Source organism: Didymosphaeria variabile (genome assembly GCF_027946475.1).
Source record: "Didymosphaeria variabile strain IMI 356815 chromosome Unknown scaffold_3, whole genome shotgun sequence".
NCBI classification, from domain to species: Eukaryota; Fungi; Ascomycota; class Dothideomycetes; order Pleosporales; family Didymosphaeriaceae; genus Didymosphaeria; species Didymosphaeria variabile.
In genome coordinates, this window is record NW_026611622.1 from 3887814 (window position 1) to 3912533 (window position 24720).

At 51.5% G+C, this 24720-nt stretch overlaps 9 protein-coding genes across 9 annotated transcripts; 7 read left to right on the forward strand and 2 right to left on the reverse strand.

Moving 5' to 3' along the window:
* Positions 1-296: 296 nt before the first annotated feature.
* Positions 297-1280, forward strand: N0V89_004613 (uncharacterized protein; the record flags this gene model as incomplete). The annotated part of the gene is made up of 1 exon (XM_056213396.1): positions 297-1280. One exon carries the CDS (start codon positions 297-299, stop codon positions 1278-1280), a length of 984 nt encoding a protein of 327 aa, XP_056073704.1.
* A 926-nt stretch (positions 1281-2206) lies between these two features.
* N0V89_004614 (uncharacterized protein) lies at positions 2207-3727 on the reverse strand (the record flags this gene model as incomplete). The annotated part of the gene is made up of 1 exon (XM_056213397.1): positions 2207-3727. The coding sequence occupies one exon, from the start codon at positions 3725-3727 to the stop codon at positions 2207-2209; it is 1521 nt and encodes a 506-aa protein (XP_056073705.1).
* An 807-nt stretch (positions 3728-4534) lies between these two features.
* Positions 4535-7308, forward strand: N0V89_004615 (uncharacterized protein; the record flags this gene model as incomplete). Its single annotated transcript, XM_056213398.1, has 4 exons — positions 4535-5188; positions 5248-6358; positions 6411-6833; positions 6887-7308. The coding sequence occupies 4 exons, from the start codon at positions 4535-4537 to the stop codon at positions 7306-7308; spliced, it is 2610 nt and encodes an 869-aa protein (XP_056073706.1).
* A 363-nt stretch (positions 7309-7671) lies between these two features.
* On the forward strand, positions 7672-8748 carry N0V89_004616 (uncharacterized protein; the record flags this gene model as incomplete). Its single annotated transcript, XM_056213399.1, has 2 exons — positions 7672-7740; positions 7801-8748. 2 exons carry the CDS (start codon positions 7672-7674, stop codon positions 8746-8748), a joined length of 1017 nt encoding a protein of 338 aa, XP_056073707.1.
* A 504-nt stretch (positions 8749-9252) lies between these two features.
* On the forward strand, positions 9253-12870 carry IRR1 (cohesin complex subunit; the record flags this gene model as incomplete). The annotated part of the gene is made up of 3 exons (XM_056213400.1): positions 9253-9667; positions 9721-9929; positions 9976-12870. 3 exons carry the CDS (start codon positions 9253-9255, stop codon positions 12868-12870), a joined length of 3519 nt encoding a protein of 1172 aa, XP_056073708.1.
* Positions 12871-14819: 1949 nt separating this feature from the next.
* On the forward strand, positions 14820-17385 carry N0V89_004618 (uncharacterized protein; the record flags this gene model as incomplete). Its single annotated transcript, XM_056213401.1, has 9 exons — positions 14820-14844; positions 14927-15409; positions 15460-15750; positions 15803-15916; positions 15968-16243; positions 16294-16358; positions 16606-16669; positions 16723-17103; positions 17153-17385. The coding sequence occupies 9 exons, from the start codon at positions 14820-14822 to the stop codon at positions 17383-17385; spliced, it is 1932 nt and encodes a 643-aa protein (XP_056073709.1).
* A 1235-nt stretch (positions 17386-18620) lies between these two features.
* On the forward strand, positions 18621-19076 carry N0V89_004619 (uncharacterized protein; the record flags this gene model as incomplete). Its single annotated transcript, XM_056213402.1, has 1 exon — positions 18621-19076. One exon carries the CDS (start codon positions 18621-18623, stop codon positions 19074-19076), a length of 456 nt encoding a protein of 151 aa, XP_056073710.1.
* Positions 19077-21081: 2005 nt separating this feature from the next.
* On the reverse strand, positions 21082-22280 carry N0V89_004620 (uncharacterized protein; the record flags this gene model as incomplete). Its single annotated transcript, XM_056213403.1, has 3 exons — positions 21082-21836; positions 21885-22160; positions 22211-22280. 3 exons carry the CDS (start codon positions 22278-22280, stop codon positions 21082-21084), a joined length of 1101 nt encoding a protein of 366 aa, XP_056073711.1.
* Positions 22281-22553: 273 nt separating this feature from the next.
* On the forward strand, positions 22554-24278 carry N0V89_004621 (uncharacterized protein; the record flags this gene model as incomplete). Its single annotated transcript, XM_056213404.1, has 3 exons — positions 22554-22932; positions 22991-23828; positions 23882-24278. 3 exons carry the CDS (start codon positions 22554-22556, stop codon positions 24276-24278), a joined length of 1614 nt encoding a protein of 537 aa, XP_056073712.1.
* Between the last annotated feature and the right edge of the window lie 442 nt (positions 24279-24720).

A 24720-nucleotide genomic window follows, 5' to 3' on the forward strand; every position in this document is an offset into this window, starting at 1 on the left:
TTGAGCTGCTTCAGGAACGGTGACGGAAATGCTCCGATTTAGCGGCGCCGATCATACACGTGATTCAACTTTCCAACCTGCCGCCTTCGCAAACATAGTCCATTGCGCGAAAACTTCTCGAATCGCCCACACGCGTCGCATCGACATAAAAGCACTTGCAACCTCTCACTCAAAGTTGCGCGCCTCCTATCGCAGGTTCTGAAAGAGGGAAAGATCACTGTCGACTTCACGAAACCGGGCACTGAAGCGCTCAGTTCCTGACGCCCGCGTTATAGACCAACACAATATCCGGCATTATGGCCGATAACAAAGATCTCGAAGAAATTGCGAAGAACTCTACCGATGACTTCTACGAGCTCCTCGGTGTGGATGTCCTTGCCGTTGAATCAGAAATAAAACGCCAATACCGCAAAACCTCCGTGAAATACCATCCCGACAAGAACCCAGACAACAAGGATGCAGCGGACCAGTTCATTCTCCTCGGTATCGCTCGTGATATCCTCATCGATCCCACCCTCAAAGGCGAATATGACAGACAACGGCAGCGACGAAAAGAGAGAGAGCTCGAGAAAGAGCGTCTGGGCGGTCAGCGGCGAAAGATGGTGGAGGAGTTAGAGAAGGCAGAGCGCGAGGGTGTACAAAACCTCAAGCGGCGACGTGAGGAGGCCACAGAGCTCGAACAGAAGATAGCACGGCTCGCAGAGGAGGGACGGAAACAGAGGGAGGAATACCAGGCCCGCCTACAGAAGCAGCGACAAGATGAGGAGCTCAAGGCACAGGTAGACCGCTCAGTCAAGGTGCGGTTTCGACGAGAGGGCGAGGCTGCGACTTGGGATAAAGACATCATGACGAGCATATTTGAGCGGTATGGACAGATCGATACCGTGGTCATGGGCAACGACAAGAAAGTCAAGGTTCCTGGAGAGAAACACAGGAGGCTAGAGGCTGTTGTGACTGTTGTCTACGACCGTCTCGACAGCGCACATGCTGCGATTCTTGGTGGCAAGAGAGATTACCCTTTTCTAGAGTCTGTCGCATGGGCTAGCAAGGAGTCAGAGGCGAAGTCAGACCTGAAGGGCAAGTTCTCCGCACCTTCCACGCCGCTAGGAACTCCACAGCCTAGCAAGATATTCAAGGCTTCATTCGGTATCGGAAAAGGCCTAGGAGCTGCCCCTGGAAGACCCCAATTCGCGAACCTCGCCGAACTAGAAGCATATACATTGAAAAGGTGCAAGGAGGTAGATGAAAGAAGGCGGATGCAGAGAGAACAAGCAGCTTGAGGGGAAGGTCAAACTGAGCGCCGTGCGTTATCCTGCGGCGGGCAACGCAAGGTCGAACAGCATTTGGCATCGTACGAGGTCATGAATTCCTTTCAGTGAAATGATACCCACGGCAGAAGGCGATCTCTTCGCTTCTATATTGTAATTATACATGTCGACACTACCATGACTTATGTCCTTGCTCGACTGTAGCGGGTGATACCATAACGATTGTTGGGAAACTGCGACTCATGCTCAATCAAACGCGATCGCCATCAGAAACATCCCAGTGCCATTTATAGCCTGACGATTCCCAGCAGCGTAGCTATGTACGGTGGTCAAATCGTGAACGACTTGTAATAGCCAATCTCACCGAGTAAATAAGGGTTATGCTGCGACATTACTTCCACATACGACCACAGGATCCTGAACACAGCGCTTCCCGTTCGCTCAGCGGTACTTAAGCAGGATACCGGCGGATTAGTACGGAAATCGGTGATCGTTCCGGAATCCCCGCTGTTGTATGTTTTTGGATTTTTAAGGCGCAAGTTCTTGGTGGGTGACCATTTGTTTGGTGCTCATCTACCTTTTTGAAAACTGAAGGACTAAACCACCAGAGCTGTGTTTATGCGCTGTGATCCTAACATATCTATAATGACGCCCAACAGTGCATCCTTCTCACAGCAGGATCGGACATTTCAATGGATACAACTTCAAAGCTGGTGTGGTATTTCAGCAAGGACAATTATTGTGCAAGGCTGTTTATATAGTACTTCAAATTCTAGTTACGAAATTCATTTTTCCGACTATCTTAATCGGGTATCTCCAAATTCGTTGTATACATGAAATGCGCTACATGAACTGGGCGGATGGGAAAAGGTTGCTGAGCGAGTTACGTACTGACCTGAGCGACTTAACCATGCTGAGATCACCTTATTTTTCTCCAACTATGAGCGCTCGATCTCAAACGCATACCTACGCGGATCCTGCTCCTGCTCCGCTTCCTCTTCGCCTACCTCTACTACTTGCGCATCGTTAATGTTGATAGCGGTAGCTGCATCCTCTTGAGCGATGGCATCGATAATGTGCTGCCTAAGAGCCTCCAGTCTCTCTCTCTCCTCCATCAATTCTAGGTAAAACAGCATATCGTAAAGTCCACGCTCATAGAGCTTATCTAACGCCAACCTCAGTTTCGGCCCAGCGTCGTCAAGATGCCACAGTACGACATCTTCGAACTGTCTCAGACGATCCACGCGGATGCAGAATGCGTTTATTGCAAATTGCGGATACCACTCGATAAAGTGGGCGACGTTACGCACCAAGGCTATGAAGGCCTCCTGTCTATCCTCGGACCGATCAGCGTCTGGCCGAAGGGCCCCAAAGCCGTGCTCGAAAGCGTACTCGAAAGCGGAGACTAGGTGATGATGGTACGTGTGCATGACTAGATTTCGGGCGTCGTTGTTGTCATGATTGATACCAGGCTGGGGTTCGGCATCATCGCCGTTGGGGTGGATTTCAGGCTGCTGTTCGGCGTCGTCGTCTTCGTCGGCTCCGGGCTGGTGCTCAAGTTCCCAGTCCCACTGCTGTAGGAGCTGTTCGTAGTTGATACCAAGCCTTGCGGCAATGCGTACGAGAATATTAGGTGGTGCAGGTAGGTACGGTAGTCGCTCGATACCCCAGTCCCCATTATGCACGTTATTCATGTGCTCGTAGGTCTGCCCGCTGGTGCCGAGGGATGCGAGGCAGGACCAGCAGAAGTGGACCATACATGCCGGGCATCGCATGTGGTTGCATCCGGACTCTTTGATGGTGGTGGTACTGCATTTTGGGCAGTCTTTTGCGCCACTTTCCCGTTTCCACTCGTCCAAGCTCGCGTTGTTGCCGGCTTGCTCGCAGGTGCGATTGGGATGTGCTGGAGCGTTGCACGTGAGACAAAAAGGCTCCCGGCAGCCATAGCACGTTATAGTGACCGGCGAAGCATCAGGCGGCAACATTCTCTTGATAGGATTGAGCCGGCCGCATGTCGGCACGGGACAGTACCGGAACTTGGCCGGACGAGAACGTATGTACTGCTTGAATGAAGCCTCGAGTAGCTTGTCCAGCGTGCTAGCTGGAAGGGCTCGCTCTAGATCACATAGCGACAGAGGCTGGTTGCATGCTCTTGAATCTCCGTAGCCTTCAAGGCACCTGATGGGAAATTCCTGCGAATGTTGTGTACACTGATCGACGAAGCATTCCTTGCAGTAAACATGGCCGCAGTATAGTCTGAGAGCATCCTCAGCAGGACAGGTACATACGGGGCAGTTCACCTGCCGTGTAAGCGGAGTGTTCTTCCCTATTGGAACCGTGCTGGGATGCGGGTAGAATGTATCCTTCCGCGGCAAAGTCATGTGAAGAACCTCTGCGCCGAGCGTAAAGGTCACCGAGACTTGGTCGAACGTTCGGTGCATCCTCGTCTGTTTTGACATGGCTGCGGTGTTAGAAAAGCTCAAGGAAAACTGCTATCGTCAAGGGCCGCTTGAATATACTTGCAGGTGAACGCAGTCGATGACTTCCTCATCTTTGTGGGCACAACTTCTACCTTCTTTACTAAAGGGCCGAAAGAAAAATGCATTTCAGAAAATGATGCAGCATGTAGACCAGACTTGGCGCGAAGAGTATCCTGGGATGACTTGACTCACTATGCACCACCCACCTCGGTACTGAATCTAACAGCCACGGTATGCATTCTATAAATGATGAGTTTACAGTACAGAGGCTAAAGTACGCGTCTAATACAGCTTGGTAGAGGCCGGTATACTCCAAAGCCTTGCTCGGTTTCTGTAACTTGACAGGTAGATTCCCATGGTTCGGCCAAGGCGATTATTTCTTGCAGCCGCAGCTCACCGGCTCTTTCATTAGCTCAATATTTCTCACTATTCACCCGTTCAATATGTCTTGCTACTCTCTGTTCCAGTGGGGTTCAACTTCAAGGCAGCATGTCTGCCAAGACTCACCCGGGGGGCTCTTACTGGGATTCATTGAGTGCGACCAGCAGCATCCTTTCGACAACGCTGAGCAATTTTCGCGATCACAAATCGTCTAAACCATTTCTGTCAGGGGTGGGTTGATGTCTGGAAGCTCGAGACTTCAACATTGTTTGCTTATCGATACGAGGTAGGTATCGTTGACGTGCAGGTCTGAGCTCGGCTTACCCTAGTCGCGTCATCCGCTATCGCCGCCCGACCAACGAAGCTCGTCTGCACGTCGCATCGTCACTAATTCCCCGCCCGCCAATGTCCTCGACGCAGGCAACCCAGGCCGACAAGAAACGCAAGCATTCGGACCGAACTATCAAAGAGCTGTTCACCTCCCAGCAGAAGCCAAACGTCTCTGGCACAGCTCCCCTCTCGCCTTCTTCGAAGCGCCCCAAGCTCGGTAGCTCCCCAGCCGACATTGAAACGACCCCAGAGAAAGCCATGAGCACCGCCAGCATGTACCACTTTCCAAGCAAGCGAGGGGAGCCCGAGGTGATAGACCTAGGCTCGAGCCCGGACAATAGTCCTGCGAGGAAGAACGGTTTTAGGAAGGCAACGCCGAACATGAGCGCGAATACGGGACCAAAGAAACTGCTGGTGAAGAACTTCAGGCCTACGCGAAGTGTCGATCCTAAGGCATTTCTGGACCAGACATGGAAAAAGGTGGATGCTGCGTTGGACACCATCTTCCAGCAGGGCAAGATCAACTTTAGCTTGGAAGAGCTCTACAGAGGCGTCGAGAACATTTGTCGCCAAGGGATGGCCGTGGAAGCAAAGAAGAGGCTGGTTGTAAAGTGTAAGACGTATGTGGACGGGCCTTTAAAGCAGCGAGTTGATGAGATGCTGGGAAGGAAGAATGTTGATGTTTTGCGGGCTACGCTACAGGCGTGGGCGATATGGAACGAGCAATTGGTACGTGGTACAAGAAAATGCGAGATTGAGCTTGAGTCTAGATTGCTAATTGTGTTCAGAAATATGTCGACTGGATCTTCTGCTACCTTGATCGTTCGTATCTGCTGCCCAAACAAGAGTCGCTCCGCGACATTACCGTCAAGCTTTTCCGCTCCAGCATCTTCGAGAACCCAAAGCTTAACCCTCGCATCGTGGACGGCGCATGCGACCTCATTGCAATTGACCGAGCAGGCGAGGATCTTGACCGGGAGCTGTTCTCCAAGGCTGTCGACATGTTCCATGACATGCAGGTCTACACACATCACTTCGAACCGCGCATGCTGGAGTTGAGTCAAACATATGTTAAGGAGTGGGCGGATAGGGAGAGCGCAGAGCAAAGTCTGCCAGAATACGTGAAGAGTGCACAATCGCTGATGAAGAGTGAAATCACAAGAGTGGAAGTCTTCCGATTGGATGGGTCAACCAAGCGGGATCTTTTAACACTACTCGAGGATCACATCATCTCGCGGAAAGAAACGAGGCTCACTAACGAAGATGAGTTTGCTGATCTACTTGAAGACAATGCAGTCGAAGACCTTGACCGGCTGTATACCCTCCTTGAGCGACGCAAGCTGGGTGTGAACCTACGACCGGCTTTCATGAAGTGGATCGAAGACACCGGTACCTATATCGTGTTCGATGAGAAGGAGCAGGATGGCATGGTGGTAAAGCTGCTGACCATGAAGCGCCAGCTGGATACCATTTGGAAAGTGTCATTTCACCGGAATTCGGCCTTGGGTCATGGCCTCAGGGAGGCTTTCGAGACTTTCATGAACAAAACAAAGAAATCCAGCGGAACATGGAACACAGACAACTCTAAACCTGGAGAGATGATCGCGAAATATGTGGACATGCTGTTGAGAGGTGGAGCCAAGGCCATTCCTGCACAGCTGAGCAGGAAGACGGAGAAGGCCGTGGATGTAGATGCTGAAGAAGACAACGAGGACGTGGTCTTTGACGAAGACACCGAAGTTAACAATCAACTTGACCAGGTGCTTGACCTATTCCGTTTCGTGCATGGCAAAGCAGTGTTTGAGGCTTTCTACAAAAAAGATCTCGCCCGTCGGCTGTTGATGGGTCGAAGCGCAAGCGCTGATGCTGAAAGGAGTATGCTGGCGCGACTAAAGACCGGTATGATCATCCCGTTCCTCGTACTTTTATACGCTCGCTGACCTCGCGCTAGAATGTGGTGCTGGCTTCACGGCCAATTTGGAGCAGATGTTCAAGGATATCGAATTATCCCGAGAAGAAATGTCTTCCTACAAGATGATTGCCGAAGAACGGAATGAGAAGCACGCTATCGATCTCAACGTGAACGTATTATCAGCCTCTTCGTGGCCAACCTATCCTACCGTTCCCGTTATCATACCTCGGCAAATCAAATCAGAGATTGACAAATTCGAAACACACTACAAAGCGAAACACTCTGGCAGGAAGCTGGACTGGAAGCATGCGCTTGCTCATTGTCAAGTCAAGGCGAAGTTTCCAAAGGGAAACAAAGAATTGGTTGTATCGAGCTTTCAGGCAATTGTGCTCTTGCTGTTCAATGGCCTGCGAATCGATGAGCACTTGAACTACGAGTACCTCAAAGAGGCCACCGGTCTACGTAAGTGTTCGAACAGCTCTGCTGCTGACTTTTCCACACTAACATCTGTCTAGCACCACCCGAACTGAACCGCACGCTTCAATCACTTGCTTGCGCCAAACTACGGCCACTAACTAAACATCCGAAGGGTCGTGAAATTAACCCGACCGATACGTTCACCCTCAACGCCAATTTCACTGACCCAAAGTACCGGATCAAGATCAACACTGTTCAGCTGAAAGAGACAGCTGCAGAGAACAAGGAGACACACGAGCGCGTTGCAGCAGACCGCAATTACGAAACTCAGGCTGCTATCGTGCGCATCTTGAAGGCGAGGAAGAAGATCACTCACAGCGAGCTAGTCGCAGAAACAATCAAGGTGACGAGGAATAGAGGAACGCTGGATGTGTCAGGTATCAAAAAGAACATCGATCGACTGATCGAGAAGGAATTTTTGGAGAGAGAGGACGATGGCATGTATGCTTATATCGCCTAAGCTGTCGCAGACGGGTATCTGTGACAGGCCGCACACTGTACTATACATCGGATCTTGAGTAGTCCTACATGTATGTTGTACGTAGGCAGGACACAAACGGACCACGTCAGTATCGCTTGAATACATCTAATCGACTATGAGCTAGGATCCACTACCGTGGCCAATGGGCGCTTGACAGCGGTGTAGGGCACATCCTTGTACGTGCATACTGTGATGGGTTTTTAGAATCATAGCTACAGACCTCGGTCTTGCTCTTCCCGACATGACTTTTCAATATTATTCCACTCACAAGAACACATAGACTGCTTTCCCTCGTCCCACCTAGTGCAGAAGTCCAAGCAGAGACCCACCATACCTCCGATCATGGCAACCCCACTATACATCCTCGTCACAGGTGCTACAGGCTTCATTGGCGCCCACGTAGTTGACGAAGTAAATACAGACAATTTTAGTAGCATGTTTAGGACGGACACCTAACCCATGCCCTCGCAGCTTCTCCGCCGCGGCCATCGCGTCCGCGCAGCAACACGCTCCATCCAAAAAGGCGAGCTAATGAAGATCTCCCGCCCGCAATACGCCGCCCAGCTCGAGATTGTGCAAGTATCCGACTTTTCCGCATCGGCATCTTTCAAGGACGCCGTGCAAGGCGTCGACGGTGTCATTCACGTCGCGAGTCCCTTCACGTACAACACCACCGACAACGAGAAAGAGCTAGTCAAACCGGCTATCGCGGGCGTGAAGGCCGTGCTCGAGGCCGCAGCGCAAGAGGAGAAGGTGAAGCGAGTGGTGATTACAAGCAGTTTTGCTGCGATTCTGGATGTGGACAGGAAGGTGCCGCCACGGTTTACTTATACAGCTGAGGACTGGAATCCGCTGAGCTATGAGGAGGCTGTGGCAACAGAAACGAGCGCGGTAGTAGCGTATCGCGGGTCCAAGAAGTTCGCGGAGCTGGCGGCTTGGGAGTTTGTCAAAGAACGCAGGCCTGCGTTCGATATAGTGACATTGGCTCCGCCAATGACGTTCGGGCCGATCGTTCATCCCATTGATCGTCTTGCAGATCTAAATGAAAGCAATGCGATGTTATGGGCAGTGGCTAGCGGGAAGGCATTGCCTGTTGCGCGCGTACCGTTCTGGGTCGATGTGAGGGATCTGGCGGTTGCCCACGTGGAGGCGCTTTTCAGGCCTGAGGCGGGCGGGAAGAGGTTTGTGGTTGCGAGTCCGGAGAAGTTTTCTTATGGGCTAGTGAAGAAAATTGTGGAGAGAGAGTTCTTATGGGGAAGGAAGAGGGTGGCACAGGGGGAGCAGGAGGTGGATGATAGCTATGATTTGGATGGAGAAGCGGCGGGGAGGGAATTGGGCGTGAGGTATCGGAGTTTCACAGAGACGGTTAAAAACTTTGTGGACCAGGCTTTGAACATGGAGTACAATGAAAAGAGATGAGATATGGTGAAATGGAATAGGCTCGGGGTGTGTTGTCGGAAGGACTGGGCTACTAGCAACAAGTTCACCTATGAAGGTACCTCACTGAACATGCTTCATTGCATGGGAGATGACTATGAACAATTGTGATCGAAAGGGACTCATGGTAGCGCAGGAATGGGAACGCTCCTCCCATCTGCGCTGTGGTGTCGGCAATGTGCCTTCCTTACTCGCGCGTGATGTTGTGTCAAGTGAAAGCCACAAGCAAGAATCTAGTTCGTCTTCGAAAACACAAGAAATAATGGTTCGACAAGAATAGCATCCGAATGCTGTGCTACGCGATTACGTGGACTCAATCGCGCGAAGTATGGGGCGATGTACTCGGCAAGTCTTGGCGTAAGGCGCACAGGCAAAGTCGCGTATACTGGTCCCCGCTTGCACGCGTACTGACAACATCATCCCTCATAATTTATCGACGACGCGCATTCGCGCACCTCTCCCCTCAACCTTTATCGCGCAGCTACAATGAGCACAGACGTCGCGTCTTCTAGTGTTGCCGACATTACATCCTCCGCGCCCCGGCGCAAATCGGGACGCGTGCCCACTCAGCGCCAGCTCTACTCTCCCACAGGAAGCGCGAAGAGGAAGCGGGGAGATGGAAATGATAGCGATGTCGACAACAACGCACCCTCGTCGGAAGAAGAGGACTCAGAAAGCAGCGCCGACGAGGAAGAATTGAAAGAGCGCCGAAAGCAGAGCAGAAAGAAGAGGAGCGCGACAGCTGCGAAGAAGCCTCCACAGAAGAAACCAAAGACCAATGGGGAAATTACTGGTCTTGCGATTCGTCCGGCGACAAACACGAGGAAGAAGGCACCGCGATCGCGAAAGGCGCCTATTCGCAAGAGCGCGCTTGTCGATCAGGACGCTGACGGCCTGTATGGTAAGACATGGTGCAAAAGGAGACGTCTAACGCGGGTGCTGACTTTGTGGCAGCTGAGATATTTGCGCGTGGAACGCGCCTGAACGATGTCGCCGCGCAATGGATCGGCCGTTTTCACGAACATGAGGCAAAAGCTGTGGCGGAGATTGTCAATCTTGTCGTTCGGGCAGCTGGATGCCATGTTCAGATCGACGAGGATGATATCGCCGAACCAGACAACTGCCCGCATAGGCTTGGAGAGCTTCAGGATGAATACAATGCGGTATGTGGGATGGATTGGCCACACGCGCGTTTCTGACGGACAACAGGAGCAAGTAACAGACTATCCGCTCATATCAAAGACCAAAGGCGCCGCTGCTTTTCGAAACGCGTTACACGATTTTTTCATCGCCCTAACGCAAACGATAGCCCAGACTGGACTCATGTACGAAGAGAATCAGCTCATGGAGAACATACAGGTGTGGGTTTGCACCATGACTTCCGCCACGAACCGCCCTTTCCGCCATACCAGCACAGTAGCCGCTTTAGGGGTCACTTCTGGGTTAACGAGGATCGCGAGCGACATAGCAGAGAGCACGGCGAAGATGATGCGACAGAAGGAAACAGAGTCGAAGAAGTCGCGCGCAAACAAGTCACGTTTGGCCACGATTGACCAAGAAGTGGAGGAGCTCAATCAGAAATTAGAGCACGTGAAGGCTCTGATAACAGATTGGTTCGACACCGTCTATGTCCACCGATACCGCGATGTAGATCCTAAGGTTCGAGTTGAATGCTGCGAAGCACTGGCAGATTGGATCATGACATATCCTGACAAATTCTTTGACGGCCAACATCTACGATATCTGGGTTGGATACTTTCAGATACCAACGAGGGCACACGCGCTGAGGTTCTGAAGCAGCTTTCGAAGCTGTACCATGACAAAGACAAGCTTGCTGGTCTGAAGACTTTCACCGAGCGCTTCAGGGCTCGCATCGTCGAAATAGCCACTCGCGATGCGCATACCAACATCCGGGCTAGCGCGGTCGAGCTGCTTGACATCTTGCGCGAAGCCGGATTTCTAGAGCCTGACGATATCGACACCGTGGGCAAGCTCATCTTTGATTCGGAACCGAAAGTTCGCAAAGCTGTTGTTGGCTTTTTTGCCGAGAACGTTAACGCGGCCTACGAACTTCAGATTGAAGACATGGGTGGACAGGAAGCGCTGGATGAGGCACTTACCGAACCAGATGACGAAGAATACAGAAACGCCAGGCTTGAATGGCTGAAGATGAAGTGTCTTGTCGAGCAGTTATTGTCTTACGATGAGGACACTGGGCTGCCTTCGCAGATCGAGCGTGTCACACCATATGGCGCTGAGCTAGGCTTGGTAGCTGCAGGCATAGAGTCGCGTTTCTCCCTCGCCGCTCAGGCGCTGTACGACGCAATCCCCGAGGTCTCGTCCTGGGAAGTACTGGCAGGCTATCTTCTTTACGACCATTCGCAGACATCTACTGATGTTGCAGGCGACGATGCCGAGTCTATGCTGCGACGGAATTGTAAGCTGGAAGAGCACGAGGAAACGGCGCTTTTAGATATTCTGAATGCCTCGGTCCGGATACGACTGCAGCGGCTAGCCGAGACACAGAAAGACAAAAAGAGGACGAAAACACAGCGCACGCAGGACCAGATTGAGCAAGAAGATACAGCTAAAAAGCTCACGACTGTCATCCCACAGTTGCTGAAGAAATTTGGCGCGCTGCCAGAAGCTGCATCCTTGTGTCTTCGCCTCGAGCGCGAGCTCAATCTAGACGTGTTTCAGGAGCTACGACAGAACACTGCGTTGACGGCGCTGCTGGACGACATCAACAAACAATTCCTCACGCACAACAGCGAACGCGTTCTTGGCGAAGCGATAAGCTCGATACTGCATGCTTTAAGCAATGATGAGCTTAGGGAGCTTGTCGACAGCAAAACCCAGTCTCTGTGGGATGACCTCTCCGGGACATTTGATGCTTTGCGACGTGGGCGAGATCTTTCGATCCGTGGTGGAATTGAACAGAATATTCTTGCCGGCATTTCCAACATTGTGTTGAAGATGTCAGAGCTCGCAAAGGCCTCAGAACCGGCAGTCTTGGACCAGATCCCCGCACCAACAAAGGCCAGGACCAAGAATAAGAAGCCTGCTGCGTTGGACACCCCACCTATGTCGGCACTGCTGGAAATGCTCGACCGAGGCGTGCCTGCTGACGACTTAGAACCTGAAGTCGATGAAGCTGAGGATGCCCTTGTTCGTCATACCATGTCATTAATGCTTCCATATTTCCTCTGGAAGTGCAGAAATTTCTCGACACGTATTGAGGCCGGCACACGAATACCTGATGATGAGCTTACGGTAGTAGCAGAACGACGAGACATTTGTATCACTGCGCTCATGCGTATCATTGAAAGTAGGAAGGCTGCAGATGAGCTTCGAGTCGAAGCAGCGGACCTTCTGCTTGACCTGTACAACCTGTTTCGGGCACTGAAGGCAATGCAGGCGAAAGCTAGCAAGGGAGCAAAGAAACCGAATGGACGTGCGTCTGATGCGTCTGATGATTGGGAAGCCTTGTGCCAGGAGATCGACGGCAAGACCGTTCGGCTGCTCCTACACATCCTGACGGCCTTGGAGCAAAACCTCGCGAAGCGACTCCAGAAGCGGCTCGAAGGACCTGATGTGGATGACGACCCGATCGATGACGACGACGAACCCGAGAGCAGCGACGACGAAGGCGACGACGAGCAAAAGCAGAGTCAAAAACAGATCCGCGCTTTACTCGCTGAGGAGCGCCTCTGCACCTTCGGCAGCCGCATCGTGCACGGCGTACAAGTCGGTTCTCTCGACGCCGACGACGAGAAGACTGTGCGGACGCGGCTCGAGCGCAACAAATCTAAGCTCACGCCTAGCTGGAAAGAAGTCGTCAGCCACCTTGATGTCAATAAGCACATCAAGGGTAAAGGTGTGAAGAAAGCTCAGCCGGCAAAGGAGTCGGCGAAGGCTGCGAAGAGCAGAGCCATCGTTGTCGATGATGTCAGCGAGGACGAGGAAGTGCAGGATGATCCGATTGAAGATGATGAGATGCCTGATGCTGATGCCGGAGCGGGAGCTGAGGTCGAAGAACAGGTCAATGGCGATGCGGAGAGTGCGAACGGGGATGTGGAGAGGGAAAGTGTGCTGGGTGATTGATGCACTGTATCTTTCTGGGAGTTGATGATGAATAGGACTTTCTGTTGAGCTTCTTAGCCGTTCTTGCTTCTCTATTGGTTTTCTTTCGTGCGCATAATTCCTTAAGGGGGTTATAGTTGTTGTGTGGGTATACCACTTCGTGAAAGGCGTTTTGCTCGATTACCATGGCGTTGGCATCAGGAATTAGGAATGAGTGAATGGAAGGTCTGAGAGATGCAGTGTGCATATTGATGTGGATGTTTTGCGCGCGTGCGGGGCTAAGTTCTGTGCTACCATAATGTATGACCAAATGCGATCGTGTAACGGCGGGTGATCTGCGTGACTGTTCCTTGCCATAGTGTTTTGGGAGTCTTTGCTTACAGGTGTGAGAAGCTGTGGAGTTGTAGACTCATCCGAGTATGTGAACAGTAGGTCCATAATGCCGTGTTGCAGCACAGGGCCTGCGTCATAAACCATGCGAACAGTGTGCGCCAAGTACAACATTTGTCACGAACGATATATAGAAAAATAGTCAAGTGGTGCCTTCATCATGGTGGTACGATAAGTAGTCAGTGAGTAGCGTACAAGTGTTCGGCCAGCTTCATTATTGTCGTCGCCTGCCAAATACCTCCAGGGCTTAGTTCAATAGCCCCAAGTAATAGTTCAGGCGGGCAAAGTGCGCTGACAATTAAATGAAGCCCAATCATAAGTTATGTAAAGTCTTTCCAACGTTGTTTCAAGGCGTGACTCCACTGGCTATGAGAACATCGAGTGATTCATCGTGGTCCCGCACTGACTGCTTTACTCCACGTCCTCATGACCACTTTGCTACTCTCACGCTTTGACGCAAAGAACGCACAATTACTCACAATGGACCTGAACACGCTAATAAAGGGGTATATAAACTTCCGGGCCACCTTATCCATATTCCTCTCTATTGAACACACTCTTATACACAAGCAACAGCAGAGCAGCAACACGTCACTCAGCAACACCAACCCCAATCATCTCACTGAAGTACAAAACGACCAACGAACGAGAAACCCACCATCGGATCTACGAACAACGACGAACCATCAGAACACAACAATTTAGTATCGCCACATCTAGAACCTTCAACTTACGACTGGAGCCTTTCACGAAAGCGAAGAACACGTATAGCGATCGAGACTTCAGAGTCGCTTTTCAGGGCACGAACGGGACCGTCGATCTGTGTAGAGAGCCAGACTGAAGATCACACGTCTATCGAAATCTATACAAAACAGAAGGAAAAGCGTCTGCAGATATCCACGATGACTGACCGCCGCAATCGCTGCACTCCCTGCAAAACAGAATCTAAGGTCTGCAACAAAAAACACCCATGCGATGAATGCGTTCTCGGTCGAACGCCCTGTTATTACGGTTCCAAACCAGGCAAAAGGCAAATTTACAGGTTCAAGGAAGACGAACTCCTACGCAGTAAGAACCTCGACCCAATGGAATACTCAGAAAGACCCTCCGAAGATCGATTGAAGCTGATAAAAAGGCTGAAGAACGAAGACGAGGCAGATTTCAGATGCGGGAAGGTAGAAAGGGAAAGGCAGAAGACGATGGTATGGGTCAGGAATCTCCTAGCCCTCAAGCAAGAAAAGCGCGTGAAAGCATGGTCAAAAGCTCTTCAGAGCCATTTCAGCAATTCCCGCCATAATGAAAATATCGTCTGGTTCTGCTACCATCCGATACTTTTTCATCATGTTCTCGATAAGACACCAAAATTCAGCGGAGTAGGATACACTCGAAGTGCTGAAGTGAGCCAACAGGTCATGGCACTCGAGATCGATGAGCGAATCAACGCGACTCGCGGTTTTCGTTCCAGGTGGGGAATTCTTCTAGAGTTGCGGCTAGATGGTGAAGGACTAGAGTTTTGGGAACAACAGGTACAACACGAACCTTTCTTTGACGGCGCGCTCCATAACATTGTATCCGGGAAGATGATAGAGCCCACAGCTCAAGGATGTGAGTTCGATTTCGTTGTTATCCTCCTTCACGTTGGTCGTTAACGTTAGTCAAGTGATATTGGCTTTGGAATGGCACGAAGACCATTCAAAACTCCCGCGACTTCCGCCTGGCTTCGACCAACCAAGCTACTACATCGGGGATTTGGGAAACGATATCAGCGATGATGCGGATGATGATGCGGATGCGATGCATCTAGACGAGGCCGAAGCTGCAGGCCCTTCCTTGAACAAGCGTCAACCACGAATTCGGTCCACTGATGATATCTCTATTGAGGGCGATACATTACAGCACAGTTATGAAGTTGCCGAGTCGGATGATGGGCTTCTCGAGAAGGGACCTCACAGAAGGTGGTTTATAGGCTATCCAGGAAAGGACGGGAGAGCTAAGGGAGTGACTGGCGACGAAGATCTCGCAGGATCAATTGAGAATCTTGAGAAAAGTCCCGACGGCCATGGACAGTGGCATATACTAAGAATGGGGGATGTTGACGACGGGTCTGTGCAGAGATTGAACGCGAAATACCGCATAGGAAATGAACTCGAGTCCAGCACTACACCAGAACGTAAGCTGTAATCATCAAGAACCCGTTTGACTGTGCTAACTCGAAAGCAGTACAGGAAGCATTCAACCTATGGCAAAACCCAATGACGGCAGTTTTGGCCGATCATCCCGACGGTGCTGGCTATGTTGAAGGCATCCAAAACAGGCAACCTCCATTCTACGAGCAGAATCTTCGCTATCTGGAACGTACCTTTGGAGCTCCTTGGAAGGTGACACGCGTGTTCGAACCGGTCAACACGTTAACGGCACAGCACGCTCAACGCAAGGAATATGCCTACGCGAAGGACGGTGGTCCTGTATGGAAAGATTTTGGGTTATACAGTATTCAGATTACTAAGAAACGTAAGTAATGGTCAAGTTATTTGGATGGTATAGCGCTGATTTCCGACCACAGTGGAACGTCAATTGAAGCGCCACGAAGGAAACCCCGGCGAACGCCCTTGGGACATGCTTACAGACCTTGTGTCTGGCAGAACACACAGTCAGCATCAACAAACTGCACCTTCAGGTGCGACAGTCAGCAGTAGAGCAAAGGGAAAGCAACGAGAGATATCCACAGAAGCTCGTGAGCGCGCCGAGACTTCTCCAATGCAAACAGGAAGCGAAGTTTCGAGTCCAGCGCAGAGTGAGGGCGGTTGGATAATAAAAGTGAGTGTCGACGGGGATATCATAGGTGTAACCGAAGACCAGAACGTTGTGACTGAACTCTTGGGATTCCTGGACTCCGATATGGGCAGAAGCCGCTGGTCAATACAGAATGTCGCATATGACCTTGAGGGGGAGGTCTTGAGAAAAGAGTATGGTGTGGGTCAGGGCGATCGGACATCTAAAGCAGGTATATGTCGCCCACTCAGTATAATGAAGGATTTCACTGACAAGCGGCAGTGTTGGACGCGATTGCGCTTTGGAGAAGACCAGGTCTTGCGTTAAAGTGCTTTTTTCCGAACAGGGTTGGTGACGGAAGTCGGCAACTTGGATATTCAGAAGTAAGCGCTTTCCTCACCGTCACACAAGCTGTATGACTCTTTGTTTACATGAAACTAGTCCAAGAGTACGACAGCTTATGTCGCTTTCATCGAAGCGTGCGAACATATTACCTATAGAGATATCCCGGAAGTCAAACGTTGGACATTGGCGTGGACTCGGCAACTCATGACGCACAAAGAAGTAATACAAGCACGACAGGGTTTTCCGCAGATGCTAGGCCATGAGAAGGACGAAAATGCTTATGATCCATCCGAACCCTTTGTCTCCGCGGATCGTAAGCTATACTTCCTTGCTGCCTTGTAAACGTCGGAGCTAATGGAGCGACAGTACGCAAAAACCTACGGGATTGGGAAGATAAGCACGAGAAGATCGACATGCAACGCTACCAAGAATTCACCGATCGATTTGGTCAAATCACTCTAGAAAACTTAACGCTCTGGAGGCAAGGAAAGTCAGCATTAGATGCTACCAGGGAGTATCCAATCTATTCTATCGTTTACTCAGACAATGGTAGCGGTCCGATGAAGGAGGGAACTACTGATGATCCTTTTATGAGAGACAAGGTCAGGTACATTCGGAAGCATTGGGATCAAAGGTGGAAGATCAGCCAAACCCTGGTCGAGGACCGCGAACAAGCTCTTCAACGCATGTTTAATGTTGATGGTGGGAAATGGCAGGCAACTCTACCCTACTACTGCACCGAAAACTGTAAGAGCTCTGTCTGCTGATATTGGACTTCACTAACAGGAAACCATAGTGTGGCGATCAATAGAAGATATAGAGATGTACAAGCTCGGGCAAGACAAGAGAATCACCCGTGACATGATAAAGAGTTTAGGTGATGACGACAGCGGAGACGAAGGTGATAGGGAGGACGACGACAGTGGAGATAGCGATGACGACGAGGAAGACGATGATGGCGAGGATGGAGATGGCAGTGAAGACGGTGATCAGGACGTTGCGATGGGCGGAGTGACCCAGTTCCCCTAGCCATACAGAGCTCCTCGATAGGTGCGGCCGTAGGAATGCAACGGGGCGCATAGATGCCGAATCGTCAACAGCCGGTCATAGGCCCAGGCGGGATGTACAACAATGGTCACATACAATGCGGGGGGAGAGGGGGAAGTTTTCTACGAGTAGAGCGACACAGAGATGGTAGACTGAATGTCTCGAGATCCAGGTCTGAAGGTTGCTAAGCGAGGTCTGGTTTCTGCATTGTGACGGGCAAGACTAGGGGCATTACATACGTAGTGAAACTAGGCTGAGCATGCATTTTGTGTTGGAGACTAATATGTTATCTGAGATGATTATACTTGCAAAGCAGATTGTGAAATGAAACCACCTGGGCAATGTCGCGAAACAGAGCCAAATTGTAGGTTGTTGCCTGATCACGAGTGCTTAGGTGAGCATATCGCACCCGTATAGGAGACTGGTATATTTAGTCTACTATGGCGTCTCCAGGCGCTTGTTGTTGCAATTGTGCCTTTCCACCGGGACCACAGATTCTCTACGCATATCACTTGTGAAGAGTGGGTGGGAACTTGTTTACAGGTGAGATTTGCTCCGAAGCCGCCCCTTTCTACAGATGTGTTCGTTGAGCGACATGAGCCAGTCACTAGCCAGTGTATGTAGTAAATCTAGTCACGTTGTGTATAAACAGGTCTACGAGCATATGAGTCAGAGTGGAGCCCAATCAGCACATGCGCTACGAAGTATCCCAGCTGCGGTTGGACCGTGCGAAATGACACATTCATGCGTCCACTTTCGACCAGCTTGGGCCATTACCAGAAGGCGCAGGGCAGAAGGCGTACCAAATGTTAGGGTTTTCTACCGTCCCCTCTAAGGCTTACGGATCATTATGCGCGATGCCTCCGCAGTGATTCATGGAAAACTCGAAGTCGCTTTGGTAGGAATTGGACATGGAAGGAACGCAAAGTTCCAGTTTCTGTAGTAAAGCACCGAGGGGACAGTCTCTAGTAAGACTCTCGGATCGAATGACCCCTTTTCGAAGTTTTAGCCTACCAAGATCTCAGTCGAGTTCTACTCGCCCCGCCACGTCCACAACAACATCCAAATGCGCGAGATACGCGCTGTACGGAACGTGCTCGCAGTCATGATATATGTCGTACTGACTGTCTTCTACCGCTCCCTACGCGGATCTCTTACTCGCCCGTCATTGGTCACTGTTATCCTGCATCGCAAGCGTACATATGGCCTTTTACAACATGGCAAAGAAAATACCTACCATCAAGCCCGTATCAGCGACAGATGAAGAATCACCCAAGTCATCTGTCGAACCCAAACGTCCAGGCACCAGCGGAACGGAGCTCTTCCTCACTACCAACCGTCGCACCGCTTCAGCACAATACGTTGCCGCGCAAAGAGCAGAAAATGCTTATAAGGCAAAGAAGAGATCAGCAAGTGCACGTCAACATCGGTCCGAGGCTGCATCCCACTTCAAGCTGTCCGCGCATCATCTGAAGGAAAGCGTCAAGAGCTGTTGGAGCATGGTTGCTGCAGTACCGTGGATGGTGAGGGAATGGAAAGGGAATCGACAAGCTGAGAATGAGAAGAAAGCCGTGGAAAGATATATGGAAAAGAAAAAGAAGCTGGAGGACCGTATAGCAAAGCAAGAGGTCCCCCAGGATAAGGAAAAGGAGCCGGAAAGCGTAGGTGCATGAGCAAGGTCATACTCACTGGTGGAATTCTGGATTTCATATGTATTAATCTGTTTGCACTCGGATCTACACTCTCGTTAGCCTTTGGCGTTTCTTTATGTCACCTGTACCCAAATCAACATATCATTAGATTTACTCTCTAGTGCGCTTTTATGTTTGTCAATCATCCAGGTTGCCTTTGCCAGGAATACTTCTTATTCGAGTTCTCTAAAAGCCTTGATTTCGGGATGTCATCCGTATGTGGAGGGATTTTAGTGAGAATGCGCTGTTGTAGAGTTCAGTTGGACATGTTTGGGCAAATGGCTCCCAAGCAGCCAAATCCTGCTCTTGGTGGGAGTTGAAGCGAGACGTTCGATGCTCAGACAAAGCATACATCACTGAATCATGCAGCATTTCGCTACTGTAATGCAGAGGCTGCTGTTTGTGTTTGCCTTCGTCTAAATTCAGATGATCCTGCATTTGCCTGTCGACAAGCTTTGAATACTCTCATTTCAACATGTTGGATCTCCACGCAGGAGTGGAGGTAATGGTTTGTGACAAGCGTGAGAGTTTGCGCTCAAAACATGACCAATTTGAAACCTAGGAAGCAAGCAACAAGACGTATTTAAGAGCCATAGACCTTCGAAGAACGAACGAAAACAAATTTCCCAAGAGACACTGCTAATTATCCCAAATCTCGTCGTTCAAGTGAAAACATGTTACCCGATCCACTTCAAGATCGCATCTATAACCTCCTTCTCCCCTATTTATGCACCCCGTGCGGTAGCTTTACACCGAATTACAACAATTTGCCCGGACAAATCAACGATGCCCTCGCTCATGCTGCTGCTCAACTCAGCTTCCTTGTCAAAACCTATAGCACTTACGACTATAATCCTGACGTCATCTCGGTTATCTTTGCGCCCTACATTGGAGAGCCAAGCATGGGCCTGACACTTCACGGCCGTGTGGTACTTCTTGTGCGAGTTCCAAAGAATTCAGCGGCAGTATATGCGCTCATGGGCGCGGCCCGCAATAAATCTGCCGAGATCATAGCGATCAATATCAGGTCAACGAACCTCCCGGAACCGACTGGAGGTGTCTCCTACTGGGTATTACCAAACAACTGATTCAAGCATGACTAAAGTGGGGAGTGAACCGGAGGATGATAGCGAAGGAGATGTGTGAGAATGACTTTATGCATTCCGCAGTGAATGGGATCTACAAGAGAGAACGCGGAACTAGCTTCAGGATTGCTACAATTACATGTGTTCTAAATTGCCTTTGTCACCCTCCCGCCATATCCTCTCCACCCATCCCCCCTGCATCCCTACCTCTCTCTACCTTTCTTAAGTATCCCCTACCACCACCACCAAACCGGCACCCACATCCACACCCAACAACTTCCCTTCACCGGTGAGAACCCTGACCAATACGTCGCCCACACACAAAATCCTACATCCAACAGCGCCATACCGAGATAAGCCAAGATGAAAATGATTAAGAAAGTACATGACCAGTTTATAATTGGTTGAAGGGACCGGCCTCGTTCTGGCATTTGCGCGGCTGCGCCATGTTCGGTGTAGGGAGGCGGTGGTACTTGATAGCAAAAGCAAGCTGGAGGCGGTGACTTAGGATTTCCGGCACAGAGGGAGGGAGGAGATGGAGGTGGAGCGCAAGGAGGGTTGGCGTGCTTGGTGTGTTGCGGGAGGAGAGGCTGGCGCTCAGAGGTGGAGGTGCTGTTGTGAGAATTTGTAGGCGTCATGCGGCCGTAGGGTATGGATCTTGCCATGGCGTTGTCCGGTGTCTCGTCGATGCAGACACGAAGGCTTGAGGTTGACAGTTCTTGTTCAAATCGCTGCTGCCTTGGGCGTAATGAGACTACAGAACGCTCTGCCGTTGCGCATACAGGCGAGTATCTGGAACGTGTCGGGCGTAGGTGAGGTAATGTCATCACTGCTCGCCTCATCAATACCTCTGCTTGATTGGTAAACATACAATTCATAAGTAAACAACGTTAATACCAGGCTCACAGCTTTGCCCTCGCCCAGTCTTTGACCACTTTCGCGCTGCCCGTCCCACTGTCGCCCTTGTAACCCAGCAGAAGCTCGAGAAGAGGCTCCATATGTGCAGCCTTTGGCGTGACGACTACATTTACGCGACCACCGTGCTTGCCAAAGCTCTTCGTGAACCGCTTCGCCCATTCCTCGATACCATCGAGCAGAATCTCATTCCCGCCGGCCCAGACCAATACCTCGCCAATAACAGACGCCGTGCCTTCCCACCAAGATGATGGCGCAGTGACGGGCTCGCTGTAGAAGTCACCCGCGAAGGGCGAGTCGTTACCTAGGAAGGCGGATGACCAGCGCTCGAGTGCTCTCCGATCGAAGCAGTCCTTCTCCGCGTTTGTTTCGTAAGCGCGTGTATGTGTGTTGAATGAACACCATGGCGAAAGAAGCAATGCGGCGTGCAATTTTGTGGGTAGGTGTAGTGCCGGGATCTCAGGATGAGGGTGCGCAAGATGTGACAAAAGCCCAAGACATAGGTTTCCGCCTGCCGAGTCGCCGCCTATGCTGATATCCGAGGGGATGCGACCGGTCGTTTGGACGAGATATCTGAGGACTTCAACAGCTTGTGTCAATTGAGTGGGGTATATGTTCTCGGGAGCGAGGCCGTAGGCTAGGAAGAGGACGGCTGTGTCGGAGCCTTGTGCGTTGAGCGTGTCTTTCATGTCTACGAGGTACTGGAAGTGGCCGGGTGTGGCAGCCACCACGTAACCACCACCTGCTGCTTGTTAGCCTGTGCGATAGCATCCTACTACGACGGTCGCACCATGGAACCAGAGGAGGACCCTCTTCGCGTTCTTGTTTCCCAACCAGTGCGCCTGTGTGCCGCTTGACAGCGTAACGCTCTCGGGTGCTATGCCGTTATCCTTGCAGAAGTTGAGGTAGGTTTCAGTCGTCGGAACGCGCGTGTACATCTCCTGCTCGAGGTCGAGGTTACCCAGCTGGGTGCGCATCATGGTGAAGATGACATCTTTGAAGTAATTGTGTGCGCCTTGCTGGCCCTTGAACGGCGAAGTCCATAGTCGAGCAGATGCGGCCGTCACTTGTGAATGGATCAGTACAGCTCTGTAGTACTTGAACACAGGGACGGACTAGCTTTCAGGGTCGTCGACGCAATGCCGACCCTGCTGCCGAAGGAGATGCTCTTCGCCTGGTCCGCCATGGTGAAGATTGGGAAGAATTGGGTAGGTCGGACACGTAGAATAGACCCTCAGAGAACAAGACGTTACTCACCATATTACCATGTTGATGCTCCTCCGTACTCCCGTCGCGCTAGTTCGTGGTAGCGTCCAGGAAGTGATTACCCGAGGCAGGAGAGCGCAGGCCTTCCCCGCAGATCCCCCCGACATGACTCAACCTGCTCAGGATTTCATGCACCGCACGACTCTTGCTTAAGAACAACCAGGACCTCGCCCCAGATTGGGCCAGCGATAAGATGGCCGGGGACGCGAATAGCCCGGCCGACGATGGCCCAGCCGATCATACCGATGGAAGTGCCTCGCAACCGCCTACGAAGAAGCGCCGGACTGGCACTTCGTCCAGAGGCGTCGCCAACCTCACCCCAGAACAACTTGCTCGGAAGCGCGCCAACGACCGCGAGGCGCAACGTGCCATACGCGAGCGCACCAAGAATCAGATCGATGCATTGAACAGGCGCATCCAGGACCTCGAGAGCCAGCAGCCCTACCAGAACCTCCAGCATGTGCTGCGTGAGAAAGACCAAGTCGTCGCCGAGCTGCAGGATGTGCGAAAGCGTCTGGAAAGCATCATTTCGTTAGCCTCACCGGTCCTACGCGGCCCGAGTGGCCTCAGTGGTACGTTTCAGCTCATGAAAGGAACTATTCAGTGGTCAATGGCACTCACGCGTCGCAGAATTGGCAGCAGCAGCGACTCGCTCGCCCCTTTCCGTTCCTCCATCCCACCCACCTGCTTCGCATCCCCACGATCCACGCGCCCTCAACACCACACTCGGCGAGATAGCTGCTGCTGCCTCTCCCCAGAATGGCGTGCACTCACCCAGCGTCGGCGAGGGGCCGCGTCACTGGGGTTACACCGGTGACCCACCTCCCAGCCATGACCGCCGCTGGTCTGCCGATGGCGCCCACTATCACCATGAGCGCGTCTCCCACGGTACACCTGAGTTGCCCTTCGATCAGATGCCTTTCGACAATGATAAGCGGATGGGCGTGAACTTCCTCTTGGAGAATAATGGCCAGTCGCGGCACTTGGATCCCAGCTTGCCTCCTCCCCCTCCTCCAATTACTGTCACAACCAACAGCCTGGGAAGTGGCCTCGGTCATCACGCGCCAATCTTGGTACCTCATCTCACCCTGCCACGCAATGTGCCCACGACCTGCCCGCTTGATGCCATTCTGCTTGATTTCCTGACCGAACGCCAGCAGCGTGCTGCACAAGGTGATCATATTAAGACTTTGGTAGGGCCACAGTACCCTAATTTTACGCCCATTGTCTATCCAGAACGGAACATCGAGGCCCATCCATTGTCAAAATTGTTCACGGATATATTGCGCACCTTTCCGGACATTTGCGGGCTTCCTGAGCAGGTTGCCATCGTCTACATTATGTTCCTGGTCATGCGTTGGCAGATCGAACCGACAGCAGAGAATTACGACAGGCTACCAGATTGGGTCACACCGCGAGCTTCGCAGCTCTTCGTTCCTCACGCGGTTTGGAATGACCATTTGCCATGGTGAGTTTGACGTCAGTTCTCCCTCGAAGTGACCGCCACTGATAGACTCACAGGCCCAAGTTGCGCGACCGCTTGATCAATTCTCAAACGTCGGTGCCGTTTGATGCTTTCTTCATACCGTTCACCACCACCATCTCCTTGAATTGGCCGTATCAACCAAAGGATGTTCTACTCCCAGCGTCTAAGCTCTATACCTCTTCGTTGTCTACCACGTCTTCTATCCCAGCGTCGAGCCCGTTCTCCACTGCCGTACACGCTGGCTCTCCCGTGGGACCCGCTACGCCTCACGCTGCCAGTACGCCCGGCACTACCAAGGAGGAAGATGAGTGGCTTATCAATCCCGCTTTTGAGAGCCACCTCCGCAACCTCAACAACTGGAGCCTGGGTCCTGCCTTCCGCTCTGCCTTTCCAGCCTTCGGCGATGCAGTTCGCATCAAAGAAGGGCGCTAGCGCGGCTTGTAGATGTCTGCCGCGCGCGGCCGGAAGGGGGCGTCTGGGTGGCTTTTTAATATACTTATTGCGAGTATCTGTATGAGTATTCAAAACGAACACGTCAGTATTGCTAATTGACAATATTGGTATGTATTCCTGATTTAGTATTCGCCTGAGGCCTGAGTCGGGTTGGCGGAAAAAGTTCGAGTTGTCGGACGGGCCAAGTAATGATTGTTGCGAATGGGCGATTATCAATGTATTGTTAGGTCACATCTATAGTAGCCCACTGGGGCTCGTTATACCAACGAATTTGCGGGGGCCTGTCGGCGCACTGCAACGAAAAGTACTCTTGAGTGACGCTAGGTTGCTTTGTGATGATATGCCCCTAGCTTGCAAAAGTTTCATGCCTACCCTCCGCATTTCCGAAGGCGTGATCAGGCCTCCACTATACAAACGCCTT